A 13,051-nucleotide genomic window follows, 5' to 3' on the forward strand; every position below is an offset into this window, starting at 1 on the left:
GGTGCACAATGAAGACAGCCTCGCTGCTACCAATTCAACCTCCGAAGCACCCGACAGAAACGCAGCCAAAGCCCCCCCCCCCGCCCGCCCCATATCGCAGTGAATTGGACCGCATCTCCAAATTGATGATTCACCTGTTGTACATAATCAGCAGTGACCGTCCCGATCCTCTGCCTCATCCTCCGCGCGTCTCTCTGGCTTTGCGCTCTCCAATTCTGCCCACTCGATATTTCTTTACCCAACCACCCTCAAGCCAAGCCTCCCCCGCCACTAACTCTCAATCTCTCTCTCTCTCAACTCTCAATCTCTCTCATTATCTCTCTCTCTCCTCCACGCCCCCCTCAATCCAAGCCTCGCGTATTCCCTCCCTTGCGCAATGACGCCTCCTACCCCCCCCCCCCCCCCACTGCCTCGCCGCCTCTTAAATAGAAGCGGACGCCGAGGCCACCGCTGCTGCTGCTGGGAGCCACCGCTGAGGCTGCTACTCGCTCGCGTGTTCGAGTTTCCCCAGGGCGGCGCGAGAAGAGCACGAGAAGAGCACGAGAAGAGCACGCGAAGAGCACGCGAAGAGCACGGGAAGAGCGCGAGAAGAGCACGTGAAGAGCACGCGAAGAGCACGCGAAGAGCACGAGAAAAGCACGGGAAGAGCGCGAGAAGAGCACGAAAAGAGCACGAGAAGAGCACGGGAAGAGCGCGAGAAGAGCACGTGAAGAGCACGCGAAGAGCACGAGAAGAGCACGGGAAGAGCGCGAGAAGAGCACGTGAAGAGCACGAGAAGAGCACGAGAAGAGCACGAGAAGAGCACGTGAAGAGCACGCGAAGAGCACGTGAAGAGCACGGGAAGAGCGCGAGAAGAGCACGAGAAGAGGACGAGAAGAGCGCGAGAAGAGCGCGGGAAGAGCACGGCTCTGCGGGACACGCAGGCGGCATGGCGAGCGTGGACGACGCGTCGGCGGCCGCAGGCGAGGGCAGCCCCTCGCAGAGCGGCATGCGAGCGTGCGGGATGAGTTCGACCCGGGGCATGTCGGTGTTCCAAGACGTGAGCGCGGTTCCCACACACACAACACACTCATGTGTTGTGTGTGTTGTGTGTCTGTTGTGTGTGTTGTGTGTGCTTTGTATCGAGTGGGGAGCGGTGTTGTCGCAGCGGTTAACGCACCGCTGCGCTCTGAACCCGGCCATCCGAGTTTGATTCCCGCTCACGGCCAACACCAGTAGTGACGATTATCTGAGCCGGTCCTGGGTCTCCGTCAGGTCGACTCGGCCTCAAATGAGTACCTGGTGCGGTGCGTAAACATCATCACTCGGGAGACAAAGGCGGCCGGGTGTGGTGTTGGCCACCCACCTTCATAAGTGACCGCTAACAGCACTTGCCCCAACAGTCTGTTCAGGTTATACGGGGGATCTTTGTCTCTGTATCGAGCATCGCCATCTATGTATGCACCACCCATTGATTGATCATCCACTGATTGGAATCCAGTGTTATTGACGAATGTGTTGATTTTTTCCCCCTTCTCATTAATGGGTTTAATAGCATCGTTGCCAAGAGCAGCCGTGCCACAATTCACCCCTACTGTGTATGCTGTCCAGCTGTTGTTGCGTTCGTTGTGTTCCGACAATCCTCAAATGTTCCACGGGCCGCTGAATGCGTCGCTCTACTTCACACTTACAGCGGAGGATTGTATCTCGAAGCGCTCTCACTCGGCTCCAAGCGTAGGGGCTTCCAGCAGTGTGCGTCCGTTCTAGCGGGCAATTGGCGTGCGCTTTAACAGCGAGGTGTGAATATATGTTCATTCCGACCGCGCTTGGTGCTCCTCGCTTCGACTGCACCGTGTGCGTTAAAGTGATGTATTGTTGTATGTTTTAAAAAACACACGTCCCGATCAGCGTCTGGCGTTGGATGCCACTGTGTGCAATTATCGTCTCCGCGTGCGGCGCTGTCGAGGCTATTGGATAGCGAGCATAGCGCGTGTGCGCGCGCACCCGTTAGCAAAGCGATGGTACGATCATTAGCATCGCAGTCCGTGTGCGCGTGTGGTGTCCCCTATGGAAGCCCACGTCACAGTATAACGCTTTTGTACAACAACAACAACAACAACAGAAAAACACACGTATAGAGTAATAATGTGAGTGGGATGTTATAGGGTATCTCTATATGTGTGACTTGATTGCAGACAATGGCGATTTGATCGATCCACACGCATAATTATAACTGGCCATGAAGCCTCTCTTTAAAAAAAAAATGGTACCGCGTTCTCAGAATCGGAGCGGTGGATCCCGCGCCGTGCTAGTTCTGTGCACTCCAGGAGCCCCACACACACTGCACGCATGCATTTATGCAATCTCACCCATCAAGAAGGTGCAAAGTTCGTTATTAACGTGCGACGTGGCAATATAAGGCGTGTGCACGTCCCGTCACAAAGTGTGGTGGGTTCCTAATGATACGGTGTTTTTGTTGTTGTTGCAGTTTATTCGTTTCCACAATATTTGTGTGCGCGTTCGCGCAGACACTCCCTGTGACATACTCTTCCGTGCATTCAATTATCACCGTGCATCAATGGTGTTGTAACATATAATGAGCATGTGCATGCATTGGCATCATTTTGTGCACGAAGAAAACTGCTCGATTTAGGCGATTTGTCGTCTGACCTGCTTATGAATCGCACATGATAGCAGAGGAATGTTGGCACATGTTGTCGTGTGCGTGTTTGTACTGTACTGTGGTGCTGGCCACCCACCCCCTCGTGTACCGTGCCGGCCTTCATAGGTGCTCGCTAACAGCACTTGCCCCAACAGTCTGTTAAGGCTCTGTGAGGGATCTTTGTTTTTGTACGCAGTTAGATTTCTCGCACATATGCGCACATTTATTTACATAATGGCACTCTCACGGACATCCACCTCGATGCAAGTGCGTTAGTGAGCACCCAAATAAGTATCTTCACGCACGAGAAGATGATGGCTTGCACAATCAAAACTCGCTTGTCTGTCCATTCAGTTGTAAGTGTTCACAAATTGTGCCACGTTGCTCATTTTAGGCTGATTAAAACCTCTTGATGGTCATACACGCATGTTTTGTACTGGGGAAAAAGGTATTCATTTCATTATTTTTTTAAACAGTGAATAGTGCTGTTTTTCTTATTTATGTATTTTTTACCCAATTTTATTTCAATAGTTGCAGAGCAGCACAACAGCCCGTGTTGTTAGGGAATGGTCCGTGGAAGCAGTTATCGTAGAACTGATTCCGAGAGCCCTTAAAGTGACCTCTTATCCACACGAGACGGCACTACTTTCCTAGGTGCCTTGCTTCAAAGATTAAAAAAAAAATTCCCATGACAATTGTAATGTTTAATTCTCAGGGTTGGAAAGTAACCACAGTTAAAAGCAAAACCAAACTTAATAGTATTTTTTTGTGTGCAGTCATTGGTAACTGTCAACTCATTACAGTTGAAATTCCAGTTTGATCGTAGACAGATGCCCAGATTTTCAAATTCATTTGAATGCACATGTCTCGGTGTAGGCTACACTGAGTTGTGCCTCTTATACATCTGCCTTGGAACTGAACGGATAAACACATGTCTGTGTAGCATGCATTCCCCATGCATGAAAGACGACATGCCCTATTTGTGTGCATCTCCGGCCAGCTCTGTCTGCGTGGAAAGAGGACCCACCTCCATTGACATCTACACGCGTGCATCGGAGTGTTTCAATGCGTCCACACAAAGACGCGGACGCATTAAAGATTCATACTTTCGCACAGAAGGCAGCCCATAATAATGACTATATTTATTTTTTAGTACATGTGGTCATGCACCATTCCCATAGCACAGTGCGATCACAACGGCGCTATGTTTCCCAGGTGGATAGGGTCTGCATTAGGGAGTCATGTTGCAATGTGGAATCGCAATATTTGTGGTGTAACTAAAAAAAAGAACGCGGTGGATTTGCACCGTGAAACCCGCGCACTTTGCTCTACTCTCGTTTCAAATGACGCCAGGAGGGTATCTTTTAACGTCCACGACGGAGCGCCGTCGGTGATAACCAGGGCGGCCCGGTGAATTCAAACCACGACAGCTCCTCGACAAGCGTCGAACGCGCCACCGCCAGGCCACATCCTGACCCCGTGGTGGATGTGACCCTTGCGTTGACCTTCACCCTGATCGTGACATTAACCACTACCCAGACCTTAATTTAAAATATAATCTTGTTTCACCGATCGACACATGCTACTTATTCGATCCTTTTCGTATGGCATGCGTAGAGGGAGGGGAAGCAACAGTTTGTATCGATGTCGTAGTTGAATGTTAAGGTCCTGCGACGAATCCAAAGTGGTAGGCGACGCTGTATGGATTGCAGCGATACCGCCAGGAGGTGCGTGGATGGCGCACACTCATCGGTGATGTGTTTGATGGTTTGGGCTTTACACACACACACACCACTAATCGTATTATACAGCGCTTTCTCAATCCACTGCTGCACGAAGGCTTCTCCATGCAGTATTGGGAATCAAGGGGGTGGGGGACACCAAGGACCAGTTCAGGGTGGCCAACTGGGCCGCTGTTCACCCATGGCGTGTGCGGCAGGAGCACTTGTACAATGCTGTAATTGGAACATTTCCAGTTCTAATTAAAAAATGTGCACCAAAGCTAGAAACAGATAATTTCATATTAGAAGTGTGTTGACTTCAATTTATAATTTCTTAATTACAACCACAATGGACTTGTCATGTCTGATATTCTACGCGAGCTCCGTCCATGCAGACCGACGCACACCATTACGCATTATACTGCATGTGCATAATAAGGACCGAAAAATGAAACTGATGAAGAAAAAGCGCTCAGCTCGTACAAATAACCGGCGGGGCTTCATGAAGATTGATGACGACCCTTCGACGGAGATATTGACTCAAATGAAATATAATTTGTATTTTTTTCTTTCCCTGGCCACAAATTCATATTTTCGGTCCACTTGTTTTCTGCGAGGAATGAAACCTTACAGGTTTGCTGGTGCGGTAAACACAGTGGTGTGAAGGACACCCAGGCTGGTGGGCAGTAGACGCGTTTATGTGATGTAGTTATGTCAACAGAGGGAGGAGGGAAGAGGAATGAGGGGCTAGTGTGCACTTTTCATAATAAATTTATGCTGGGATAAAACAAAGAGGAATGGATGCCATGCTGATAATAAATTAAAGGGTTTTCTGAAAATAACCTTTTTCATTACTTGAATCAATCCACACATCATTGATCTCCACTGACGTGACAATAGCGCAAAGACTAATTATATCTTTTTCGGTTTTTTTACAAAAGAACTCAACACTTGGTCGTATATTTAGTCACGGATGCTTACAGAAAAACGTATCATTTAAAAATAATGTTAAAAATGCCCTCGAAATGGTTCCAAGGACAGAATTGCGTGTGGGTGGTGTGTGGCTTGCGTTGATTGCTGCGACAATGTGGTAAAACATGTAGGGCCCATTGAGCTATGTAGTTCTTTTTCAGAAGCGACCTGGCCACAAAAGACAGCTCAACGAAGTGGCTTATCACGTGGAAATTTATAGCAGCTAAATGCTCTCGACGAATGTTTATAAATGTGGAAGAAAAAAAACCAGAGGGACCTGGAGAAAAATCCACACGAACATTCAAACTCCAAATATACAGGCATCAAGGTCGGGATCGAAACCGCAACCTCCTGTATACCAGGCAAGGGAGTTAACATCTTGCCACGATGGTGTCCCTTTTTAAATCCTTTATATTAAGTTCGCGTGCTTGCTTACGACCGTGCAAATCTTTCGGTCGTTTTTTAACCCACTTGCCGTGATCCAATCGAGCTGACATTTTCCACACAGACTCGTTGTGCGTGACAATTAATGTTCGTGAATTTTTTTTCCAAAATGTTACACTTCTTAGGACAAAATATTATATTTAATTACCAACTGCTTAATGGTGCAATGCAATCATCTGACCCATAGGTGGCAGCCATCTCAAGCCAGAGGACGAGAGGACTCTAGCCGCCACGCATATAAATGATTTATAGTGAAAAACTTTGTTTTTACTGGTTATACATATTATAAACATATGTACATACCGTATAGCACTGTGGAGGCAGCAGCAAGGATTGGTGGATGCCACAAACATTGTAAAACTCCCGATCTGTCGAGAAGGTCGAGAAGGTGTCATAGCCTGACTCGCCAGGAGAAGGCGGTACAGCAAGTTGTCGAATTGCCATCTGCGTCCATCTGTACAGAGCTGGAGTGTTGTCCCCTCGCGCATGCGGGTTTTCTCTGTGTGCCCTGGCTTCCTCCCACTAGTACTATACGCACCCATCATTAATTGGCATAAAACATCTTAAAATCAAAACTCCAATGTAGTAGGACTTCCCTGGACAATTTATTCATTATATGCATTTTATTATTGCCAACAACAAGCAACGTGCACACCATTGTGCTGCATGCATCAGCATTAGCTGAGGAGAACGACAGAACGAGAAATCCATTGGCCTCTGTGGATTTGATATCCAAATGGGAACAATTATAATCATATTAGACACAGCATGACCAATTATCACAGTGACCTAACACTCTGTAGATGTCTCTGCAGGGAAACGGAAATTCATTTAGATGCTTCCTTCAGAAGGTTTGCCACCTCTTCCTGGTTTTCCCATGATCAGCTTCTTTTTGATGTAGCTGTTCTGGGAAATCCTGAATATAAGTATTCATACAACGTAAAATAAAGTCCCCGTTTATCTTGGTTGCGTAATAATGCACCGCTCAAGACAAAGCATTTTACGCGGAGTCTTCCCGTCTTCTGGTATTGTTAGATAGGGGCCGTCCATAAATGACGTCACGCACCTGGGGGGGGGGGGGGTCAGACATTTGTGACGATGTGTGACGACGGGGGGGGGGGGGGTGGTTTCAGAAATGTGACGTCACATCAAAATGCGCAACTTTAAATAATATAGACAACACGTTCTACTTAATTAAATAGACGTTTTAATAAATGTTTTCTCTTACAACATCAGAGTGCAGCGCCACATTAAATACGCACTACAATGACAATAGTTTAAAGCGATTTGAAACATGTTTTATTTTTTTTGGGGGGGGGCCAGAGCTTTGTAACGTCATATTTTAGGGGGGGGTCTGACTTTTTGTGACGCCGTGTGACGAGGGGGGGGGGGTCAAAATCGTCCAAAATCGCGTGACGTCATTTATGTACTGCCCCATATTCCTTTTCCCATGATATTTCCCTTTTTTTATACCCCCAGGGGTGGAAACGCTGTCCTCCAAATGCTCCTGAACCCCAAATCAGAACTCACGCCGGCTCCTTGTTTTCCTTCACTCGCCGAGTATCAGCTCGCAGGAAGAACTCGTAGAATAGTGTGCATTCAAAATAAGTGGCATGAATGTAAGACCTCGCATTATTTTTCGTGAACTAACGGTTACAAAATGTGTGCTAGTAGTAGGTTTTTACCCTTTTAAAAGGGTAAAAACCTACTACTATATTTTGCCACTGGTAAAAGAGGTCTCAGTGAAAATGTGTCCTTTTTTGCAGATATTTCGGAGGGCTGACAAAAACGGTAAGAATTTTACATTGCCAATCCTGACACTCTCTACTTCACAAAAAATGCTTTCAAAATGAAGCTCATTGCGCGTTTTTGTTTATTTTCTTTTTCATGAAACTGAACATTGATGGGTCCCTTTAGTGACGGTGGAGAGGGCATGAACATCTGTAATGGATGGGGAGTAAATTGCAGCATCTTGTAGTCAGATCGTAAATATTGCACAGCCAAAGCAACGTGTGTACAATTCTAGATTTGAAGCTTTCGTGACTGCAAGGATTCATATTCTTAGGTTTTTTTCGGTAAAGTCACGTAGGTAAAAAATTTAAATTAATAAAAGTAAAATAAAAATAAAATCACGACGTTTCGGAGGCAACACAAGCCTCCGTCTTCAGGTGGAACCGTCACAGCCACGACAGCTGTATCAAGTAAATGAGGGATTACAGGAGATACCACTCCGTATATATAATGGTTGAGGGGGGCAGGGCTAGGAACGACACACTTTTTATTAATATGGTAAGGTGAGGCTTATTCTTAGTCTATTCTTAGTCTTAAGCCTCACCTTACCATATTAATAAAAAGTGTGCCGTTCCTGGCCCTGCCCCCCTCAACCATTATATATACGGAGTGGTATCTCCTGTAATCCCTCATTTACTTGATACAGCTGTCGGGCTGTGACGGTTCCACCTGAAGACGGAGGCTTGTGTTGCCTCCGAAACGTCGTGATTTTATTTTTATTTTACTTTTATTAATTTTAATTTTTTACCTACGTGACTTTACCGAAAAAACCTAAGAATGTGTGTGTACAATTCTCAGGAAACCTGAACCTGGCGACCTGTCAATTTGCCAGTCACGTTGCGACTCTCTTGTTTGTCGCCAGTGTGACTGACTCCACCACGAAATATTTTTGTAAGCGCCAGGTGCCTAGTACTGAATTGATTAACTCTTTCCCGTTCCGAAGACGAACGTGTACTTCATGGTGTGCGTGTACGTCATCAGTCTTTCTTCTAATTCCGTTCCAAAGACATACACGTACACCATGATGTATTTGTACGTGTACGTCATAGTGTACGTGTACATCAGTCTTTTTTTCCGATTCCGTTCCGAAGACATACACGTACATCATAAAAACGCAGCTCGAAAAAAAACTGAAATAAAATAACTTTATCCTCGGCACCGAGACTCCCACAAGGCCGTGCGGGAGGGCGCATGGCACAGTTTGGCGCCAGCTATCATAGAGTGCGGTCGTGTCGCTGCAGTTCTCTGCGGTGAGTACAACGTCTTTAATAAGAACGGCGCTATGCCTCTCTAAATAAAATAAACGCTGCTCCGCTTGTGCGTTCCGAGATTTAGACGTGAACGGAACCTGCACCCAGCAACTTGCAGATATTTCGGAACGGGAAAGAGTTACTTGATTGGGCACATACACATGCACACTCTCTGATTTATGGAAAGGTGTAAACATATCTTTGCAATCAATGCATTCCTATAAAAAAAAAATATTTCATGAATTGTTTCTCCCCCACCTTTTGCTTCTGAATTAGTGGCCGTGATAATAAAACCTGTGGTGCATTTACAACCGCACAAATGTAATAAGCATGCGATTATACAGAGCGTCCATAAAGTTGTCCCATCTATTATTAAAGCGGTATAATTTTACAGCAGTTCAAGCAAGATCGATAAAACTGTACACACACACACACACGCGCGCGATAGCATCAATATTTCATCACGAGTCTCATCCCCCCTGAAACTCCACGTGTCCGCCAGGGGTGTTTGGTGCCATCGAGGCCCATCGAGATTTCAGAGTTCCCAAGTTGTTCGCCGAACACCGTCGGTCTAAATTTCCTCGAATGCTTCTCATACGTGATGCTAAGAGTTAACTTGAGCATATTGATTAAAAAAAAAAAAGTGTGTATAGAGCGTACGGCACAGTGGAAGCAATATGTGGCCTCCATTTCAACCACACAGTTCAAACTGCTACCTCATTATCATTCTTTAACAGGAGATCATACCATTATGGACAGACGCACAATAAGCTAATTGTCATAATTTGTCGTTATATTACTGTGCATCATTTATAAAAAAAAAATATAAACATATGCCATAAACACATGTTAATTTATTCGTACAGCAATAGCCCGATTTACGTCTCTCCGTTTTACGTCGTTTTGCAAATGCGTCGCCACTTTATGAACACCACGACCTGATTTACGTCGCCTCAACCCACAAGTCGCTGACAGCAGCATCGTCCATCCTCGCTCGTTAACCGTCGCCTCTCAGCCTCCGCCTCCACCGCCCTACCCCCTGTAAATCGCTTCGTTTGAAGGCGTTTCGATATTCGTCGTGGCGCCTTTCGGAAGGCACCGCCGACGCAAACCGGGGTATTTACCGTACCTACCTACGTACTTAAAAGCAACGCGCTTGAGTGACGCAGTGACCTAAATTCAACGCAGAGCAATGGAGAGCCTCGGATCTGATTCTCTGCAATGCGCCAATGATTGGTGAGAGTCGCCCCCATGTTCGTGCGACCGGACGTGAGTTGTCGCCAGAGATTGGGTCAATTGTTGCCCGGGCTGAACGCGACATTGTAGCGTAAGATTCCAAACCACGGTCGCCTTCGATGGGGCGATGCTACAAATGTATTTATTGTACGACACGAGGTGCACGCTAATAGTATCGTCCGTCTCGCAAATATCTTTCCGGTCGTGATTATCGTTGTAAATAAAATAAAAAATCTGGAAATGAAAAAATGTATGCAATAACGAACCTTCTAAATAAGGAGACATTATCTATTCCATTATAACCGGCCACGTGCCTTCTGCTGTAGAGCTCCAGATTGGTGGGTAACTCGGGCCCATCATCCCTCTGGGGTCGATCAAATGAGTACCAATTTGTGGGAAAACCAACAGTGATTGTCCTATGGATAGGCTTGACCCTACCATAGGAATAGTGAATTTACATCACTGGTTCAGGGCTCTAAACAGGAGATGAGCACTGCCTCCCTATTCAATTGTTGCAAAAAATAACTTTTGACTTTTATCCTTCACATTAGTGCTTAGAAAAACGTTTTCTGGAACGATTGACTTCATATTGATAACGGAGTAATAATTTTTGTTGTGCATTTTTTTAGATTTATTTCCTGCATAACTGACAGCGTGTGGATTGTAAGCGTTTTGATCATACATTTGCAATGAATACCAGACTTGTGGCAGACCTATATTGAGTGAACTACAGTTGAAGAACTGTCACGTTATATTTATTCCTACTTGGAGTACAGTCAGTTAAAAAAATTGTAATACAGTTATAAAATACAGTTATAAAAAAAAAAATTCGTAACCAAATCGCATTGTGAAGAAATTATATTGCATCTACCCTAGCCTCCAACACCCACAGTCGTATTTTTCGATTTAAAGCTTTCGTGACTGCAGGGATTCATCTTCTTGGTTCTTTCGGTAAAGTTACGTAGAAGGGAGGTAATAAAATAATAAAAATAAAACATAATAAAATAATTCTCCTGCATAACTCTCACAGAGAATTATTTATATATTGGTTCTTTCGGTAAAGTCACGTAGAAGGGAGGTAATAAAATAATAAAAATAAAACATAATAAAATAATTCTCAAAGATAATTATTTTATTATGTTTTATTTTCTCAAAGAGAATTATTTTATTATGTTTTATTTTAATTGTTTTATTTTTATTATTTTATTACCTCCCTTCTACGTGACTTTACCGAAATAACCAAGAAGAGAAAAAAAAAGGAATTTAGCTTCTGCAGTGCGATGCGTGGCCCCCACTGTCTCTGTCGTGTGTGTGCTCACATGTCCATCAGATGATGGGCGCCTGTCGTTCGAGGAATTCCAGGCCTACTTTTCCGACGGTGTGCTGCAGCATGACCAGATGCTGGAGCTATTCCGTGACATCGACACTCACCAGACCGAGTGAGAACCGTTTCTTCAAACCGCAGTGGCGTGCCCAGCAGCAACAGCACCAGCACTACTAACACCCCCACCGCTATCATCATCAATATTACATCTGTATCCTCTCAATGAGAGGACACTCTGCTGCGGGAGGTGGTGCTGGTGGTGGTGCTGGTGGTGCTGGTGGTGGTGCTGCTGCTGGTTGTGCTACTGGTGGTGCTGGTGGTGGTGCTGGTGGTGCTGGTGGTGTTGCTGGTGGTGCTGCTGCTGGTGGTGGTGGTGCTGGTGGTGCTGCTGGTGGTGGTGCTGGTGGTTGTGGTGCTGGTGGTGGTTCTGATGGTGCTGCTGGTGGTGCTGGTGGTGCTGCTGGTGGTGCTGATGGTGCTGGTGGTGGTGGTGCTGATGGTGCTGCTGCTGGTGGTGGTGCTGGTGCTGGTGGTGCTGGTGGTGATGGTGGTGGTGCTGCTGCTGTTGGTGGTGCTGGTGGTGGTGGTGCTGCTGGTGGTGCTGCTGGTGGTGGTGGTGATGGTGGTGGTGCTGCTGTTGGTGGTGCTGGTGGTGATGCTACTGGTGGTGCTGGTGGTGGTGGTGCTACTGGTGGTGCTGGTGATGGTGCTGGTTGTGCTGGTAGTGGTGCTACTGGTGGTGCTGGTGCTGGTGCTGCTGGTGGTGCTGCTGGTGGTGGTGGTGGTGCTGCTGTTGGTGGTGCTGGTGGTGGTGCTACTGGTGGTGCTGGTGGTGGTGCTGGTGGTGGTGGTAGTGGTGCTACTGGTGGTGCTGGTGGTGCTACTGGTGGTGCTGCTGGTGCTGTTGGTGGTGCTGGTGGTGCTGCTGGTGGTGCTGGTGGTGCTGCTGGTGGTGCTGCTGGTGCTGTTGGTGGTGCTGGTGGTGGTGCTGGTGGTGCTGGTGGTGCTGCTGGTGGTGGTGGTGCTGGTGGTGCTGCTGGTGGTGCTGGTGGTGCTGTTGGTGGTGCTGGTGGTGGTGCTGGTGGTGCTACTGGTGGTGCTGCTGGTGCTGTTGGTGGCGGTGCTGGTGGTGGTGCTGGTGGTGGTGCTGGTGGTGGTGCTGGTGGTGCTGCTGGTGGTGGTGCTGGTGGTGCTGCTGGTGGTGGTGTTGCTGGTGGTGGTGCTGCTGGTGGTGCTACTGGTGGTGCTGGTGGTGCTGGTGGTGCTGCTGGTGGTGGTGCTGGTGGTGGTGCTGCTGGTGGTGGTGCTGTTGGTGGTGCTGTTGGTGGTGCTGGTGGTGGTGCTGGTGGTGCTGCTGCTGGTGGTGCTGGTGGTGGTGCTGGTGGTGGTGCTGGTGGTGCTGCTGGTGCTGGTGGTGGTGCTGGTGGTGCTGCTGGTGGTGCTGCTGCCCCGGTTGTCTGGATTCCTCTGCAGCCACCCGTGCTGCCATCTTCCTGCCTCTTCTCCTCTGTATATGACTATGTTGAAAACAACGTCTTCATTTGCACCTTACCGTGATCAAATGTATACGTATATACATACACACACACATCCCTTTTCATAGTCCACGTGGTTGCACGTCCCATCGTTTGTATAGCGTTTTGTATGTACGTACGTGCGTACGTTGAACTTC

The 13,051-nt window shown here is 47.2% G+C and overlaps 1 protein-coding gene across 1 annotated transcript in view; it reads left to right on the forward strand.

Moving 5' to 3' along the window:
• The first annotated feature begins 455 nt into the window (after window positions 1-455).
• LOC144723317 (N-terminal EF-hand calcium-binding protein 1-like) overlaps window positions 456-13,051 on the forward strand; it is a 44,372-nt gene continuing 31,776 nt past the window's right edge. Inside the window, exons 1-3 of the mRNA XM_078602012.1 lie at window positions 456-1,039; window positions 7,545-7,569; window positions 11,386-11,494. Coding sequence (XP_078458138.1) covers window positions 929-1,039; window positions 7,545-7,569; window positions 11,386-11,494 — 245 coding nt within the window. The 5' untranslated portion in view covers window positions 456-928. The remainder of the gene's footprint in view (window positions 1,040-7,544; window positions 7,570-11,385; window positions 11,495-13,051) is intronic.

The sequence above is a fragment of the Lampetra planeri genome, chromosome 17, assembly GCF_965212315.1.
Source record: "Lampetra planeri chromosome 17, kcLamPlan1.2.h2, whole genome shotgun sequence".
Classification (NCBI taxonomy): domain Eukaryota; kingdom Metazoa; phylum Chordata; class Hyperoartia; order Petromyzontiformes; family Petromyzontidae; genus Lampetra; species Lampetra planeri.